Source organism: Poecilia reticulata, linkage group LG16, assembly GCF_000633615.1.
Source record: "Poecilia reticulata strain Guanapo linkage group LG16, Guppy_female_1.0+MT, whole genome shotgun sequence".
NCBI lineage: Eukaryota > Metazoa > Chordata > Actinopteri > Cyprinodontiformes > Poeciliidae > Poecilia > Poecilia reticulata.
Genome location: NC_024346.1, coordinates 26318128 through 26337877, shown reverse-complemented (window position 1 = coordinate 26337877; position 19750 = coordinate 26318128). Strand labels below are relative to the sequence as shown.

Genomic DNA, 19750 nt, shown 5'->3' with positions numbered 1-19750 from the left:
CACACACACACACACAACCATACAAGCAAGACTTTATAGATGTTTATTTTAATGTGGTCATGAAGCATTAGCTTTCAGTACTATACAGCAAACCCTTGTATGTTTCAGAGATTAATCAACAGGTATGTTTATGTTTTATTGCTGGTCTGCATTTAGGGTAGTGTTTCCAAGAGACTGGACTGGGAGCTGGTCGAAATGAGCTTGTCTGGACTTTTCAGAAGCAGTAGTTGGGCCCCTGAGGCTCGTCCAGGGCCCATGTTTTTCTCTGAGGAAAAGCCTTGGGTTGTTAGCTTTTTTTCCCCCACATGGCAAAGCAAAGCAAAGCAGAAATGTCAGCTTATTTGTTTGCACAGCCGCTCCGTGTGCAGGAGGGGTCACCTGTAACCCCTCCAGTTACCTAGCCTGTTGGACTTTCAGCAGGTCTGGACGGATATGAACTTTTGACTGCTTTAATTCTGACAGGGAAACATGGAGGAATCTGTCAGGGTGTTTATGTGTAATTCCTGGACAGCCGTCGCTCTCTTGTTCTTTTTTTACAGTACGAAAGCAGGGCAAAAATGACAGGAAGCAGGTTTTTGTCGGTCATCACAGTGCATGCAGGGAGGGCGTGGGGTAGGGACGGGGTAGCTGAAGGTGAGATCAGACCCAGTCTTCCATACGATGACAGAGAAGGCATGCAGGTTGCTGATTGTGTGTGTTAGATGCGTGCATGCACACTGCGTTCCCTCTCGATCACAAACAACCAGTTAGCACGCTCTGGACAGCAATAAAAACACAGTCAGCCAGGCAGACTAGAGCACTTAAAAGTAGTCTGGTTGCAATACATATAAGCAGAAGGCCTGAGCTCTCATCTCGTCTCTCTGTTTGTAAAGACGATGGCACCTTGCAAAGACTTACATAATCCTCTAACCTTTTTAACTTTTGGTAAATAACTTTATTTGGGATTGTACTTGATAGGCCAACACAATTAAGCACACAATTAAGTGAATATGTACTGTTTTAGTTTTTTATTTTTGTTTATATATCATTTGTATGGTCGCATGTGCATTCAATCTAATACCCAAAACACCAACTCACACACACATACGCACACGCACACACACGCGTACACGCACACACACCTTCCCTCAGAGGCAGGATGGTGGAAGCATTTTCACAGATAGCACCAAGTAATGTGATCAGAATTCCATCCTGAAGGAAAACCTTTAAGATTTAACAATTCTAAAAAATGACAACTCTAAACGTAAAGCTAGAACTATGAACAAGGTTTAGGTCAAAGTATAATTACATGTGGGAGCAGCCCACTCAAAGCCTCGATCTAAATTCCAATTGAGTATTTGTGAAAACACTTAAATTTGTTTTCACCAACCCTCTCCATCCTTCCTGATAGAACTTGAGCCATTTTCTCAAGAAAAATGGGGAAAAAATTTAAATGCCAGCGAGAACTTACATGTAACAACAAGGAAATATTGTTCTTCCTCAGTAATTGTCAGTGTTTATATTTGGGAAAAAGTTTGAAACTGTGTATCAACTTTCAGTAAAATGCCTAATGTTGTCCAATCGTAATAACTTAATCAACAATACTGGATTAGCGGAATTGGCAGGAATACTTTAGCAAGGCAGTCTGCAATAAAAAACACACTGGTACATGTTTTTATCAATCCCATCTTCTTACAACATCACCTCCAGCAGGTCCTTGAGCACCCATCTTTCCTCCAGCATCTGCGACTCCGGCCAACAAACACCAGTCGGAGTTTAGACACAATTAGCTACAGGAGTCCATATTTACCCTGCTGATGCAACCGCATCATTTACCTGAGTGAAATCACAGCAGCAACAAGTGAAACTAAATCCTCCAGCGGCACCATTTAGAGGCAAGTGTGTTATTCTAGAGCCTTTTGCCAGCATAAACTCCCTCAGTCGGTTTACAAAGACAGGCGGAGGATGCAGCGCCCCAGATCAAAGGCATGCGCAGCTAAAAACATACTATCACCACGCCCGAGCAAACAAGTTTTCCACTACCCACCACTTGGCTCGCCCCTCTGGAAGCAGACCTAACTAACCCGATGAAATCTTAATGAACTCCAGAGCACAAGAAGCTCTCTGTGACACGAAGAACAACATTTACTTCATTCCCCTCCGTCAACAATTCCCTTTTGGTGAGCTTTATATTAGCACAATCTGGACGTGTGACTGTGCGTCAGTGAAAATGAGTGCGCTGGTTTATTTTCTCATCATAGCCTTCGTGAAAAGCAGCAGGTAAAAACAGGGGTGTGATCCGCTCCTGGCTGCACGCTCATAAGCACAGATGAGGTGTTTAAGCCCAGCTCACCACAACCCTTCGCTGTGAACTAAACGTCTGAATATGCGCAGAGGGCTGAAGTGGTGTGTGTGTGTGTGTGTGGGGGGGGGTGCGCGTGTGTGTGCGTGTGTGTGTGTGTATGTGCATTTGAGCATGTTGCTGCCCGTGTTGTGTTTTCAAGCAACACCACAGGTGAAAGTGTTTGTCTCCAGGACGGTACGGTGATTTTGTGAAAATTCCATTCAGGATTGCATCGACTAATCAGCGTCGCCTCTGTTTTTCAATTTGTAACGCCTTAGAGAAGGTTACATCATCATGTGGGACAAATGAGGAAGAGACCGAAGAAAGGAGAAAGCCTCAAGGGGGAAAAAGACTGAAGAGACAGATGGGTACTTACAGTTTTGACAGAGTCCTTGTCAACCTTGGCTTCTGTCTCCCACAGATGATGGCCGTCTGTTGACACAATAAGAACAACATGAAGACATCTTAAACTTCTACATTGTACAATCCAATAGACAATAACTTGTGTTATTGGATTTGTAGCCCGCTCTTGTCGGGTGTTTTTGACATTACCCTTACCCTACTCCCTAACCTCTGACCCTAACTTAAATGTGCATAAGATTATTCCACAAGAAAATGACTTTCTTGGACAGAACATAACTTTTATCTTGTGGCTTAAGATGTGGATTTGCCTCTAGTCTTAACCCTAAGAGTAGAAAAGAAGAAGTTTGCTCTCTTAGGACTATCATATTTTGTTGGGTTAACCCTAGAGTTATTGATAAGTTTAAGCCAAAATCAACAAAGTTGCAAATCAGTAAAGGAATCTCAGTCATAAGGAGAGTTGTCTGTCGGTACATCCATACATTCATACATCCATCCAGTTAACTCTCCAGAAGTAAGATCTCATCCATTAATTCATGACAGTTTCTGCTTGACCCAGAGATCTGTCTCCACAGCAGCATTCTCCAGCTTGTCTTGATCATTGGGATGATCAATGTCTTGGGATATCTATCCAGTGAATATAGATAGCCCTTTGTTGGCAAGTAACGCTCACTAGACCTGCCTTTAGGAATATACCATGGCCTACATAATCCTGGCAAAGGTTGCCATTTTCTGTGGTTGTCAAATCCTTAAAGTGTTCACACTGCTTCTTGCCTGACCCCTCTCCTGAGACCAATATTCCATTGGAGACCCTATTAGATCCAGAAGCCGCAGACAGCACAGGAAGTGCTTAAGAATACGAACTGACACCATGTTGAGGTGTCAACTCTGTTGGGTGTGAGACAACCAGAACTGGCTTTTATTAAGTAAGAAATGAAACCAACAATAACTTGCTTCTGCAAGTCTGTGTCCCTAATGCATGCTCTCAGATTGGGTGTTTCGTGTCAGTTTAGATCATGACAGTTTCTGTTTGCTGTTTTACTTTCCTGCAAAAAGCCAGAAGTCTTTTCTCCCTCTTCCCTTTTTTGCCCCCCTTCATTTCCATCCTGTTGATGTAAAGAGGTTTCCCTCGCTGCTTTGAACTAAAACGTCCCTGTGAGCTACTGCAGCTGCTGCAGGTCTGTAAACGCTCCGCTCACATTCTTGGAGTTTTCCTTGTGATTTCATGGCTCATATTGTGTGAGCAGACATTCTGGGCTCTGCTGGGGCAATCAGCGACGGTCCGCGGTGCAATTTCTTTTTTTATGTCCAGAACCCATGAGTCATCTGTCAAGAAGTGGCAGTGACACAGACCGGCCTTTGTGTCAGTGACACACCATGTGAGGTAACAGCATGGTTACTGCAGCGCGGCTGCTATGTGTTAGTGACAGAATGAGCAGAGCCATGGTAGGAAATGCTGCACTTCGCATTAGAATCATAAAGACAAGAGGATCAGTGTCAGTTTCCAAAGTACTGCAATCAAAGATCCAGCAGATCCAACATAATCTAAAAAAAAGTATATTTTTTTAAGAGGACTATGTTTTTCACATTAAACCCTGAGTGTAAAAGCAAAGGGACTGCAGTCAAACTTGGATCGTTATTGTCGAGATGTGGTAGTGGGGGCGGGTGGTCAGCTTTATTGTTCTGAGAGAGAAAATCAGTTGATAGATCTTTCCAAAACGACCATATTAAACACGGCAGATGACAAAAACAGACAGTGCAGAGATTAGATAAGAACTTCCTATTGCGGAACTTGGTGAAACTAGATCTGCATATGGAAAAGTGTGCCTCGCTCTGATGAAGACAACGGGGAATAGTGGCAGGGTTTTGCATGTCGGACAACTGTGGTGCGAATGAAAGACATGGCGCATGTGGCAGGTGAAAGAGAGGCACACATATATAACGCTAAGAAGCCGAAATGAGCAGAGCAGGGCAATTAGAGAGAGCACAGACACAGGGAAGGTCATAACAAGGGAGAGAGGCAGACAGAGATGAGCATTCCTCATGTTACGTCTAGAGGAACCAAGAGGGAATCTCGACCGCCTACGCTCTGGGAGACTCTCCAAGAGGGAAACCTTAGACTACAACGTCAACGCAAAGCTCCAGTTGTAAACATGTTTTTCAAACTCTTCATCTCTCTACCTCCCTGTTCATATCCCCACCCCCCTCCACCCCCTCCTCTTCATTTGTACCTCTAAGTCACTTCTAACGAGCAACGGTTGTTCAATGCTTTCTCGATCAAACCAGGAGCATCAGAAATGCTGCGGTCGGACGGTCGGAGCGCGGCGTACGACCGATAACCACAGGACTTTCCATTCGCTCCTTCTTCCCTGCAACATCTGCAAAATGCTTCTGTTCCCGACAACACCTCCTCCTGCAACCAACCTCCACCCACGCGCAGTGTGCACAAACAGATGCAGACACATGCGAACGCGCAACCACAATATCCTTCACCTTTGTTCTGGCTTTCAACTGAGATTACAGGAGGTGGCGAAGCACGAAACAATGGGGCGCCGAACGCAGAATGGTAGCTTTGTCCAGCTTTGTCCCAGACCAATTTTAGAGGACAAATAAATGGACACACTCTTGTATTTTGAGGTTTGACACTTGAAAGGTTTCAGTTGAGTAAAGTAGGTCCACAAAGACAAAAAACAGACGTTCTTGACTCTTCAAGCAATTAGACCTTTTAGGAGGGTGAGGTGTCTTTGACTCATCAGCTTCATCTTCTAACAACACCTCACCCAGGTTGTGAGCTTGGTGACAACCTGGCAACGCTGGTTGTTATAGCAACGCTCGCTCAAACAAAATCTCATTCGTCCTGTTTTATTTGATTAGCCCGGAAAATGATCAAGAAGTGGACCGGGTGCTCCATCTGGTCGAAATGAATAAAAGATCATTATATTGCAGATAAATATTTCAGACACATGCTCTGACTCATTGCTTCAGAGGGCCCGACAGCTGACTGGTGATATATTTAACCTCACAATGAACTTACAGTTTTCGACAGCCAGAGGTAAAATTGCTTTCTAAAAAGCACAGTTTTTGTGCGTGGCAGTTTTCAGCGACCAAAAAGAGTTCAGTTCAGGATATTTTGAGGATGGAAAATATGATTCACATGCCTAATTAGGGAGGTTTTCTCGTGAAACAACCCAGATGTATTTTGCAGCCATATCCCCCCCCTTTTTTTTTTTTCTTTTTTCCAGATTGGATTTTAAGAAGCATTTCCCGCCCCCCTTTCCTGTTTACATATCTTGAGTTTATTTTCCATTTTATTACCTTTCTACTGCTGCTGCCGCTGCTGCTCCTGCTGCTGCCTTGAATTAAAATGCTTCAGTAATTTTACACACACGCTCACTGCAAACACCTTGCTACCCGTGGAGGAGCGAAACCAGGAGGCCAGAGGGATTCCCTGGTGACTGATTCAAAAGATACAGCTGCAATCTCCTCCTAAGCACCTGGCTTCTACCAGTCTGAAAAACTGGAGCACTTGGAGAAATAAAGGTCTGTTTTGAATCCAGAGGGATCTGTATAGATTAATTCCTGACAGTGGATTTATGATGGGTTTAGAGTCAGGACGTCAGTTGTTGTAAAGTGTCTAACAAGAAAGGTGCGAGGTGACTTGACCTGAGACCAAAAAGGCTGAAAGAGACAGGGCTCAGGGTGGTTTATCTGGGTAGGATGAGATACAAAAATCATAAGATGCTTCGTCTTGGCTAGCACTCATAATATAAGTGGAGAATATTTTCAACTCAAAAGCGGTTTCCATGAACCATAGATTCGCGCAAATTGAAATTACAAAAAATAAATTAGCTTGATGAAAACAGTCCAATTTAGAAAAAACTTGTTTTTCTTTGTTTTTTTTATTTAAATTTTTTTTGCTCGAGGTGGTTTTTCAGCTGAATAGAAATAAATGTATTTCCTAAATTGAGCCACGTGATCAACAGCCAGACATTACTGCTGGCGGAAATGACAAAGAAGACAACAGGAAGTATTAGGAGGATGATGGTTTGGTTTTGTTTGCTTTGGACAGTGGTTCCACAAGTGTGTCATTTGAACATGTTGATTCCATAGCTCTTCTGCAAAATCGCAGACTACAATTTCCCCAAAACACCGCAAACATAGCCACTCCCACGAACAAACGGCTAATCCAGAAGAACCAGCAAGAGCTAATTGGCTACAACCTGAAGAGCGGAGATCAATAAAACTGTAGATGCTAGCGTCTGTGTTGGCACTAAAACGGTTTCTACTTTGCGTACTAAAGCGCATTAAGATATACGTATTTGGTGTTTGAACTATTAAGATAGGCAGTTATAAGCTTTTTTAGGGAGTGGGAACTCAAGTGTTTTCAGAATCTAGCTATTCTTTAGCCTTTCAAAAACCAGCCCCTGTTCAAAGTTATGTGCTTTGTACGGAGGACCTGCACTGTCTGCTATTGAGAAGCTGTTGCTGCTAAAGTTTTAAATTTTACCCAACAAAACCAGGGCGTCACGGATCCAAAAACATTTGCATCCGTGACATATGTAATGCGCCAGTTTGACACTATGAAGTCACCAGAAATCGCCTGCGCTGTGAACAACCATCCTCCACTGTGAAGAGAGAAGTGCCGAGCTGAACCTGACGGTTATTATTACGAGGCCTTGAGAATGGTGTTATGACTGGCAGCCACATTGGTTTTGATACATATTTAAAAAAAAAAAAAAAACTCAAGGTCTGCCGCTGTAAAATCTGCCATAAAAACGCTTTGATGCTTTTTCACTTTAATTGAAAAAGTCTGGCTTCTCATTCGTGTGAAGCCACTGTTATTTAGCAAGATGGTTGCCCATGGCAACATTTGTCCAAGACCCACCACCATGTATAGATGCACCCCAGACAGCAGTATTTACCAAGCATTAGTCCGGAATTAGCATTGTAAATCATGCCCTGGTCAGTGCAGTCAGATGACAATGCCAAAGCCGAGTCTAGACACACCAGATGTACAACACCTCAACCAGCTTGTCTGCTGTTTAGACTTGCCCATGGTAGCTCCCTGAGTCGAATGTAAACAGCCTTTACATGAACTCTGAAAAGTTCTTCCAGCAGGAAATCAAACTGAGTAACATTACAAAGATTACTGCTGTGCTAACGCTACATAGCAAACAGCCTGAAGGAGACGCGGAGGGGGACAGTCTTCACTCTGCTGCAGAACCAGGCTGTGTGGCGCTCCAGAGCTGCAGGCAACACTCCAATCCAACAGATTTAAAAACTATCCGGCTCACCAGGGAATTCCCTCCCCTCCCCTCTGAGTCAGAGAGCAGGCTTTCCCCATCTCTCTCTTTCTCCCTCTCTCTCTCTCTCCCTCGCTCTGTTTATCTGTCTGTCTCTATTTTCCCTGCCTCTAGCGCTCATTCCAGCTGTGGAAAGCGGGGCAGGCCAGAACACACACAGCAGTAGGTGTGCCAGGTATGTCTTCCTTCACCTGTGCCAGGAGGGCGGTTTGGACAAAGCTGGCACAAAACAAATAACAGCAACGCCGCAAAAGCCGAATCCAGCTCCACAGAGCACACGCTGACGGAAAGTTTAATAAATGCACAAGCTGTGGCTCTGCAGAAGAATTTCTTTATCATTCCATAAAAGGGGAAAGTGAGGGAGGGGGCGGGGGGAAGTCTTGATGAAAAAGCGACGAAACGGGGATTGCTTATATAGGAGCAGAAACAAAGACGTCAGGGTCTGGATTTCTTTAGTTTGCGGTGATCTGCCTGTTAGATTTATCTGATCTCAGTTTTACGCGTCATCAAAAGATGAGTATTGATAAACTTGAAGGGAAAACTCAAAATACACAGCAGGATATAGTCTCTCTCCTCACACACCTGGAAACAAATGGGCAGCCTTTCTGAAGAGGCCCTGCCTTTTTCTACCTTTTTCCTTCCTTCTCCTTTCTTTCCAAGAGCTCAGGATCCGCTCTTTTCCTCTTCTCCCCTCTGCGGGGAATCCTTCGGTGGATGACTCACTGACAACACTTCCTCCTGAACAACACAAACAGGCCCGCGGGCTAGCAGCTAGAGTGTGTGCTGGCGTACACAACGGGATCTGCAAAACAGATGCACATCCAGCGGATTCGGAGAGTTTGCATCAGTTATCCTGTGGGTGACGGAGGGAGTGGGGTGGGGGTGCGACGAGGACGGATGGGACGTTTAAAGAAAAAGTAATTATTTTTCAAGCCGCATTAAAGGTTTTCCTGCAGCAGCAATGGGAGTAGCTCAGTTTATTTGATACTGGGGGGATCTCAGGAGGTTTTGGGAGGACAGACATACAAAATAAAACCAAAAACAAAGAAGGAAGGGATGTTTTATCTGCATGAATGGCTAAAGAAGTTCCTCGTTTTGATATTCCTTCATCATGTCACAATGTCTTGCTACATAATTCATGACCCTTGAATTTGAATTGAAGCAGGGGGAAAAATCTGAAAGGTGTGGAGTGCATACTTCCATTGTTTTTTGTTTCATAACATCCAAACAACAACAAAAAAAATCTGCTAATATTTTTATTTTATTGCAGTATTTTTCCACTAATATTCTGGAGCTACAAGCAGCAGAAAATCTGTGAATAGGTGAAGTAGGTGGGGTCCACTCGATGTGATAAACAAAATTTGGTAGTAATTAGTTACTTGTTACTTTTATTTGACTAACTAAAAAAATTTAGGAGGATTTTTTCTATGCTGTACTTTTTTTTACTTGAGCAGGCTTATTATGAAGTATTGCTTCTCTTCAGTAAAATTTCTGAATACTCTATACTCACTCTGAGCAACTTCACTGAATAAAGAACAAGCTTATTTTAACCAAAACTCCACCAGACACCGACACACACCCCACAGTTTGTACTAAAGTTTCAAAAGTTTTATATTGAAAGAAATTGATTTGGAAAACTGTTTATATTTGCTTGGTTTTGTTATTTCACAACAAAATCTGTAAATAATTTCAGTAAATAATGTTTAGAGAAATTCTTACTGTTGATAAAAAGCCAGTTGTGTAATTATTCTCAAAAGACTTGTGTATATTTTAGACCGTTTCTTCCTTCAACCACTAATTGTTAATGGGACAATTTCGTAAATGTTTCTGGTATTTTTAGAAAATCGGAGCATTTAAACAAACAAAAAAAAAAATGCAAGCATTTATGATTCATAGTTGGCCCATTAGTGCTAACGAGCTTTTGAGCTGCCTGTGATCTCGCTCTGACTCAACTTAGATGACTTTAACTGCGAAGGATTATTTGCACACATTGGACCGAGATTCCCCCAAAAATCCGTCTGCTGCTTCGTAGGATCTATGGAACATTCTGGAAGGTGTTTATTGGAGTCAATTTCGGAAAGTGAGCAGCCATTCTGACCTTCGATGGCAGCAGCAGTAAATGGCTGTCACCACTGTGGCAAAAGCAGTGATTGGTTTCTGTGCCTTCCAAGGGGTTTGGCTGCGCTCGAATGCGTGTGTCTCTTTGCGTGTAATGGTAACTGTCTGAGAGAAATAATCGTTGTGGTGCGACACTTTCAAGCGCTCATTTAGTCATGAACTTTTCCAGGAGAAAATAAAACCAAAAGTTACAGAGAGAAATGTGTAAACCAAGTCAATGGTGTTCTTTAAATCATTTTGATGGTGCTCCTCTGACGCAGAATGAGAGAAATCTTACTTCGAAACTTTTAAAAATCGGATTTTTTTTTTTTTTTACATAAAATGCCAAAATGTTGGAAAATTTTTTAGCCAAAAAACTACATTTACTGAAGTGATTGTATGTGTGTGTAAGTCTGTAAGAGCTTTTTAACTCGGAGCAGTAGGTAATTAAAGTTAACATAAAAGCAGCCTCAGTAGCAAACCAATAACCCTCTTCTGATCTCTCTCTAGTCAACGCTGAGTCCGAAAACAAAACCGCCGAACTATCAACAGCAGACCAAAGCTTGGGGATCCCAGGGGAGACAAACTCCACACCGGCTAATGTCTTTACCAGGTATCAAGGATAGAGGTAAGAAAAACTGAATATTGAGGAGGGAAAACAGAAGAACAGAAGGAAATGGGGCAGAAGTAAGAAGAGTGGGTGAAAGACAGGAAACACAACCCTAGAAGGGGGTCACAGGGCTCAGACAGCAGGGCATGTATGTAGAGTTTCCCTAGACACCCCCCATCCCTCCATCCCACCCACTCCATGACTGAGTCAATCCAGGAAGAAGGAGATCCCACATTACCAACATTCAACCCATTCCTCTCAACACATCACAAATTTCTTATTTCAACCCCAGATTCTCCAGTCGACCTTTCAGACAGGGAAAAGCTACAAGAATCTTCAAATAAAGAATGTTACAAGTTTTGCAACCTGTTTTCTGTGTAAAATCAATCTAAAGTGCTGAAATAACTGTACATATCAATTGTTATGTGTATTTTATATACAATATAAAGTATGTTGTATTTTTCTGAAGAGAGGTTTTGTTGTGCTGCTGCTACTTGTTTGACATAAGTTGAAAAGGTATGTGTGTGTGTGTGGGTGCGCGGGTGCAGCTAGCTAAATGTTATCTGAGGTGTATGCAGACACCTATCTGCCCTACCCCCTAAAGCACAAACATCTGTTAAAAACAGAAAATAACAACTAGAGCAAATTTTCCGCCATCGCTTTGGCACCCATTTTAGCATGGCGCCCCAGATGGTTTATATCCACTTTTGTGCCACAGTGTGAGCGGGGTTGGGCATTTTGAATATTATTGTTATTTTAGTTTGTTGTCATTTGCAAAAAGCCACTTATTTTTCATCTTTACCTGCACAACAATGGGCTGAATAGATAATAAACACAAAAGGAGTCTGACAAGTTTGCCTGATTAAAACAAAAAGTGCACAGTAGTCCATATTTTTGGGTTAATCATCTTTTCTTTGTGTGTCTGTATATTCCCAAACAGAAAATGGCAAAAATATTTCTTTATTTATCCATGTTTTAAAATACAGCTGTACCAATGTTTACTTTTCAGTGAAAGTCTCCTGATCTTTGTGGTCCTTCTTACTATAACATTACATTAAAAGCAAGAAAAATATGATGGGATAAAAGATGAACATATTTTTCACATCTGAATCCTTTTTTAACCTTCCATTGGTTAAAATGCTGGTGAACCAAATGCTAATCAGTTTCTTTGAATTGCGGTGGAGGGCTGTACAAAATCCCTTTGGACACCGCTGGCTTAGAGTAACTGTGTAAATATGGTCACTCATTTGAATTCCTCATCGAAAAAACTAATCACTTTCTGACTGATTATGAAAAATCAAATTTGAGAAAGGGTTTAGTCAAGGCCTTTGAAGTCGAGATTATGCCAGTGAGCACAAGTTTAATTTAATTTTCTTTTTGGACGCAATCAAAGCATTGTTCATGATCATCATTCAGTCATACACAAACTTCATTTCTAATCATTCCCTCCACCCACAACGTTGGGGGAAAAAAAAGAAAAGAAAAAGAAAAAAGGAGAAACAAAAAGGAGCAGCCACTCTTTGCCAGACGTTCACCCCGGTTGCTCTTCGCCACAGCTGGCAGAGTGAGTGGAAGGGTTAACTGTCAGGAGCCGGGGCGGTAAGTGAAGACAGAACAGCACGGCAAAAAGGAAAAGTGAGAAAAAGAGATATTGCACATGCCCTGGTCGTGATTCATTCCGCTACTTGTGGTGAGGACCAAAGAACAGGCAATGGAAACTTCAGCAAATGTAAATACGCTTTGGTTAAAAATATAGTGGTCTAATGTGCACCACATGTTGCTTTCTGGCAAGTCCTGCTCTATTTTGACGGGAAGAAAGACTTGAAAAAACACAACGGAGAAGGAGAAGGAGAAGGGTAGAGACATTTGAAAGAGATATTAGGGGAAAAGGGGAAATTAAAGTGCCGGGAACACACAGTCTGGGGAAGGTTTGCGTTCAGTTTTACCCTGTGCCTTCTCCACGAACACCACCTTGGACTCGGGGAGGAAGTTGAGGCCGCCGAGGAGCATCATTTTGCCTCCGGTGGCGGGATAGCTCTCCACGCTTTGCTTCTCCACCAAGGGAAGCTCCTGAGCCGAGCGCTGAGCTACAGAGACAGAGACACACACACACACACACAGACACACACCTTTCAGTATTGAGTTCAAGTCCATGTGAACACACTTACAGATCACAATCTACGCCGAGAAGAGCATGACCAGGACATGGCCTGTAAAACAGCAGCTTTTCATTAAGAAAACCGGCTTATCAAATTTATTACAATGATTTCATGACCTCTTGCGAAGAGGTTTTCAGCCAACAGCTGCTTTTTTTTATTTTTTTTTAAAGGCGTAGAATAATTCAGAAAAATACGTTCACGGTCAGATCTTCGCTTCATTATTTCCATCCAGCAGCCCGTGGCCAACCACCTGTCTCTGCTTTCACTGAAATGAGGCGAGCCGGGGGTCCCTCTGACCTCTGGAATACACCGACGGGAATCACAGCCAGCCGATTGAACCGAGCGCTAATTATCACATAGATGTGGGTTTCGCTTAGGAATTTACTTGTTCTAAAGATTTTAAGGCCCCAACCCTCAAACTGCTCAAGGATGAGATTCCGTTGGACGCCCAATCGCGAGCTGTAACGTCAGCGGCGTCTCCCAGCGTCTTGCTTCGATTAGTTTCTCGGGTGCTGATCGCATTGCACGTAAGCGCAGGAGTGAATGACGAAGAAACAGAAGTTCCTCACAATGAAATCATTCAACTGCGCCAAAACTGGGGCTGGCAAGTGACCTTTGAGGGACCTTCGCTAATGGGGAGCTTTTACCACAACGACTTGGGCATTCATAAAATGCTAATTCGATAAAAGTAACATGTGTTTGGCACAACGAACAATGCATCTTTTTTTTCTTTTTTTCCCCCTCCTCAGTGAATTCCTTTGATTGTATAAACCTTATTGGGTCCAGAGGTACTGAATTTGTTCCAGTAGGTAATAAAATAATGGCTCGTTTTATTGCATTGCAACAATAGATCCCACTTTTTCTTAAGTGGAAAACTATTGGTAGAGATTTCTTTGTTTGTTTCTGTTTGTGTGTGTGTGCGTGTGTGTACGTGTGTGTGTGTCTTGACATCTCAGACTTACAGCATTCAATGGGATTGGAGGCGACTTGTAGGGACACCGTCCTGCCGTTGGGCTGGTTGATGTGCACACGGAACACCAAACGCACGCGGGTGTTTTTCCGACCGATGTCCGTCTCCCCTTTGCGCAGTTCGATGTCGGAATTGCGCAGCTTCAGGATTCCTGCGCAGTCGATTCTAGAGGAGAGGGAAGAGGGCGGAAAGCAATTCTGAGTATGCACTTTGCTGTCAGTATGGATGCATGAGCTTCACTAGTTTTTATTTTTCTTCTCTTCAGGCTCTTGTGAATGCAGAATTTTGCACTTTTTAAATGATCAGACCCCTTCGCCCCAGACAGTTTACCGTGTTACAACCACAAACCTCAGTGTGTTTTACTGGCATTTTATTTGACAGACCAACTCAAAGTAGCACATAGAATAAAGTAAAGCAACAAATGGTTTCCACATTTTTCACAAATACAAATCTGAAAATGAGACCTCTATTTGCTATGCTAAATACTTTATTGAACTATTACAAAGCCAAGTAAAAAGTTTCACCAATATGGAGACTCAAATATTGGTTATTCTTATTTTAAAAGGTCACAGAGATTGGACGAAAACCATTTCACATCAATTTTCAAGTCTTGCTACAGACAACACTGATTGGATAAACATCTGGACTTTAACTGGGCCGTTTCAACTCATAAAGTGCTTCGACGTAAACCCTCCCATTTTAGTTCTAGCTTCAGGGTATGTGTTGTGTTTAGCTCAAACCGTCTTTCCATCAACTCTAAATGTTGCTGCTGTTGGTAAAGACAATGAACCCTGTGGAATGATGCTGCCACCACCATGTTTTACAGTGGAAAATGACATTTTCAGTGACGATGTACAGCGTTAGCTTTCCACCACACGTAGCATTTTCTACATAGGCCCTAAAAACTTGTCCTTTTACTTCCATTTTTAGTCGGTCATGGAAAATCCCAATAAAGCACGCACAAGTTAATGGCTCTAATGTGACACAATGTGGAAAAAGTACAAAGGGTGTGAAAATTTTTGAAGCAAAACTCTACAGCAGCAGATGAAATGTAATAAAATTGTTCATTTAGAGCTATTTTCATACTATTAGGTAATTTTGCCCTTAGTGTTTCAATATATTCCAATGGTTTATCTAATGTTCTAAGCACTGATGGGGAGATTATCATCAGAAGCCAGTATCCCTTTTGTCCTTTCAGGCCATTGAATTCATTCATTCTGCATATAAACTGTTAATTATTTCCACATGCAGCAGTAGACCATTCCCTCAACTGTCTGTCTATATTTATTTTATTTTACAATTTGGGAGGTAAAGAGCTAAAGTTTCTCCCCGTCTTTTTAGAAGAGAAAAAAAAGTTTTCTTGCCGGCATTTATAAATTGAAATATAACTAATCCGGCTGGTAAAAAAGGAGGGAAAACAAATGGGATATGCTCTGGCATTTTACTTGTGTTAAGTGGTAGATTTTCGGGCAGTACTCCTGGAACATGGCAAATGTCAGGGTTTGCACCACCTTTTTTTTTTCCCCGTGCTTTTGGTTTGCACAACACGAACAAGGAAAAAACTGAAATGAGCAGTCTAGACAACCACTACTTATCAGATTTACACAATCTGGTGCTCGTTACCATATAACATCAGTCCCAGTATTAAAATCAAGTGTCTTTTCCTTTGCTTATAGAAACTAATAAGGAAATTACAACTTAACTAATCGAATAGAAATTAAGAGAAAGCTTAAAAGCAACTCCAAATTCTCACAAAAAAAAAACAACAAAAAACAGTCAGACAATATCTCTCGGTTTTCGGATTAAGTTGAAGCTGTGTTGGTTAGGTTAGCTTTTGTGCACCAACAGACTGTCTTTTGTTTTTTGTTTTGTTTTTCTTCAAGCGGAAAGGAGGAAAACCGAAGCTGTCTGAAATTGCAGCTTGCTACCTTCTGCATCCCACACAACAAGCAAATTATCGCCGGCAGATAGAAAAAAAAAAGCTGTCTGATCGAGGTGGCTGGTAAACATCTCAGTGGAAAAAGGCAGTTAAAGGCCTTTCTTTATGTCTGTCGGAGGAAAGCAGAGGAAACTTTCACTCCTCTGCTTTCGGCCTGAGTGTGAACGTCAAAGAGGAAAAGAAACTTCCTCTTCAGAAGCCCTTTTTTTGTGTGTGTTCTTACTTTATTGTTAATCAAACCAGAGGAGACACATTAACTCAAACAAATAAGCAGTGCACAGAAGTGTGTGAGTCTAAGAAGGATATTGTGGTTCTGTTGGACATGACACGTGGAACTAATACCAGAAAATGCCTGAAGCTTTACACTACCTGTCCTTGGTTTTTTAACCTGTTTTTAGAAAAAAAGAAAATACAACATGTAAGTGGCAAAGGATAAATATAATGCGGAGTAGAGTAATGACCTTATTTAACGTCCGATCCAGTGGGTTATCCCTAACACAGGGTTCTGGGAACAAATCCCAAAAATATTCCCTGCTGCCTTGTTTGAAAGGAGCCTCTGGAAAAGAGCTGCTTTCTGGACACAACGTCGAGTTCTGCTTTGACTTCCTCCCATGTCCAAAAACGTGGATGTCTGACTCCAAGTTGTCCACAGAAGAGTGGACAACTTCTGTGGAACATTAGAACTTGTCTCCAACAAGTTCTAATGTTTAGAAGGCCATTTGCACTAACACTTCACGTTGTAAGTGGTAAGTAGTATGCATGCAAAATAAGGCTCTTATCTCCATTTCTTTTCTTTCTTTCTGATTTTGTGCAGACAACACACTGTGAAATCAGTTGGTGAGTGGAATCAGTTCACTTCACCCTTGACCCGTCCTGATCGGAAACTAAGAATCAGAGCATCGGTGCAGTCAGTTGAAGAAAATAAGATTCCAGAAGCACAGTGTTTTTCTTTATGTCTGGACATCTCTGTGGTGTATTCAGGTTGCTAGTGAATCAGATATCATAAGCAGAAAGCTGAACACATAATAATAAAGTGTGTTGTTTTCTCACAGTTATGATAAATCACATCAGAAAATACATATAGAAACTGGCATTTATAACCAAGCTAATTTTTTTAATTTTAGCTTAAAATATTAACCTTGTAATCAATGTGAGGTGTAATATTTATAAAATACAGTTTAACTGCAGAGCTGTGTAATTCTGATTGCTCTCTCTCACACGTAATAAAACTTTAACTCTGCTTCATATTTAAATAATTAATGGTTACTACTGAAAGTTTCCTGTAGGCTCCTGTAGAGTTAAGAATAAATGAACGATTTAACAATAACATAATTGATTTGACATAACGGCAAATTGGAGCTTTTTGCTCTCAAATATTAAGTTTTGACTCTGCCGTCTCATAAACTGGAGGATTTTACCATGTAGTAGATTTTATATTATGAGGAGTTGCTTTACAACTTTTGACTGTTTTAGAGAATTGTTGTTTTTATTTTGCTGTGAGTATTCCATCTTTTTAAATTTTGTGAGAAAGTAAATAAAAATAGTGAAATGAGATTTAGCTGAAATCTCACATTAGTTTTACAAAATGGTTAAATGGAAACTGGTGCAGAAAGTTGTGTCTCAGAATTCACCAACAAGTTTCTTCAACTTTTTCTGCCACATCTTAAAAATATAATTTTTGCAGCTGCCTTTGCTCCCCCAAAAAATGCTACCAAAGGTGAACGAACGAAACACAAAGCAATGAAAGTTGTCATTTAAGAGTACAGCCCTCTTTATAATCTTCATGATCACTGGTAATATTTGTGAATTTTTATGATTTTTTTGAGCACAAGATGGTTTGACGTGGTAACTGTCGATCAGCTGGTATTTCTTAATTGACTTGGATATTACTTAATAAAACATTCAGATTATGAGAACGTATGTGAGGATTTATCCAGTAAAATATATACTCACATTAATTCTTAATACTGCAGTGGTTCTGACAGTAACAGCATGTTAAATGGGCAGTATTTTGTTTTTTCCAACACACTTGTTACTTTGGTAAGAATGTTTTGGCACATTTATCTTGCTGTCATATATTAACACACTAGCTGACATTAATGTAGTTGAAGCACTTCATACGGGTGGAATGGTGACTGTATCCTGACCTTTGCAGTGCCTGTTTTTACATGTCGGGCAGAGTTAGTCAACCATGAACTGTCGGCCTTAAAAACTGTGCACCTCAAGGGGTTGAGAGGACAGAGGCCTATTTAGGAATATGTGCTGTAATGATCACGCGTTCTGTTTGTATGGCTGAGCCATAAAATATGGCGCCAAATGGAGAAAACCCCCCCCCCAAAAAAACAAAACATTGAGTTTTAACGTAAGGACAACTTCAAAAAGAAATATGGAGAATAGGTTGGTTAGCAATGGAGTCTCCAAGCACTCACATGGCTCTCATGTTGTTTTCTGGCAGCAGAGGGATCTCCAGGATCTTGGTGTTGGATTGCAAGACTTCGTGGCTGGCAGTGGAGACGGTTTTGCCGGTGATCCGGTGGACCTGGTAGAAGGCATGCGGTCGCAGGAGGCGATCGTCTGCGGTCCCGATGAAAAGCTGCAGGGTGAGCGGTTCGCTTTCCATGTAGCCGTAAAGCTGGCAGGGAGAACAAAGAAGCCGAGGTAAGAGGAAACGCCAGCTGTCAGGACCGTCGCCTGAGGCAGCGTCAAAGATAATGCAAACATTGCTGATGGACTCCAGTAGACTCCTAAATTTCCAGTTTTTACCCAAATATTTTATTGGTGCAATCCAGGCTATGGGTTATGCTTTTCAGTTGACGTTTCAGTAGTACTACTGTTGAACATGATTTATTCTGACTCATTTTAAGGATTAAAGTGTACTGGACTGAACTTGTGTAAGTCAACCCAGGTCTGGATCACTCCATACTGGACACAGGACCGGGTTTAGAAACAAACCCAAGCTGGGTCGCTTTTAACATATCACATTTTTCAAGTGAGCAAGGTGGCACTAAAACAACCCCTCTATGCAGTACAACATCACCTTGCCCCTTCTGCCTTCCGGCAGTTATGAACTTGCATTATGATTTCCATTAAAGCTCAGAGACTGTGTCCCACTGTGATGAAAGAGACTTGTGTATTGGTATCACCACTTCAAACAACTACCGCTTCCTCTCGTACGCCTCCATTAGCTGCTACTGCTCAACTAATAAAAAGATCAAATATTTGTGAAAAGGTGGAGAGAACCTGCTTGGCCACGCACCGATTGAAAATCACTGTTAATTTCAGGGGTCCAGGGGTAAAAACCCTTTTTTTTTCACCATCTAGCTAACGTCAACGTGTCAAAACTGAAAATTTAGTGTGACGACAATGTTTTAAAACAGAAATATGGAGAAAGTGTTTCAAATTCTTTGGGGGTGGTTCAAACACACATAAAGTTTGTGAGTGATTTTTGACCGAGACAATTTACTAACCACATGATTTGGTGAAATTGGAGGTAAATGCCACAGACCTCCCAGGATTTACATTTTCACTGCAGTGCAATGTTCCCAGATGGTTAGAAGAGTGAATGTTATGTGTGGTCAGAGATCTCTCCCACCTCAGAAGGGCAGCAAAGGTGTACAGTCCATCAGGTACAGTAGACCCAAAAACTACCGAGAGTAGTCTGTCAACATGCAAGCCCCCATGGATCCACCCAGGTAGCATTCTCAGCCGCTCGGAAATATGCTGCGGGAGATGGACTACTCAAGACCGGTGCTTGCAAAAGTCGGGACTCTGACAAAATCCCACAAATTGGTCAATTACCAAGGCACACACCACCGCTGCCACAGACAAATTTTCTCTGAGCTCCGTCCGAGTGAAAACAGCAGTAACGTCAAATGGAATAAAAAGACCCCAGTTGTTTATCTACTGGAATGACTCATAGAGCAAAATGCAGGCCACATGTAACCTATGACATAATCTGATTAATTGGTTTATAATTACCTTTAACGGGG

At 41.8% G+C, this 19750-nt stretch overlaps 1 protein-coding gene across 1 annotated transcript in view; it reads right to left on the bottom strand.

The window, feature by feature from the left end:
* Positions 1-1671: 1671 nt before the first annotated feature.
* The window catches only part of LOC103478694 (nuclear factor of activated T cells 1), a 35088-nt gene continuing 17009 nt past the window's right edge, over positions 1672-19750 (bottom strand). The window contains exons 4-8 of the mRNA XM_017309345.1: positions 18191-18393; positions 13815-13987; positions 12640-12780; positions 2700-2755; positions 1672-1728 (exon numbers count right to left, since the gene is read on the bottom strand). Of these exons, the coding sequence (XP_017164834.1) occupies positions 1672-1728; positions 2700-2755; positions 12640-12780; positions 13815-13987; positions 18191-18393 (630 nt within the window). The remainder of the gene's footprint in view (positions 1729-2699; positions 2756-12639; positions 12781-13814; positions 13988-18190; positions 18394-19750) is intronic.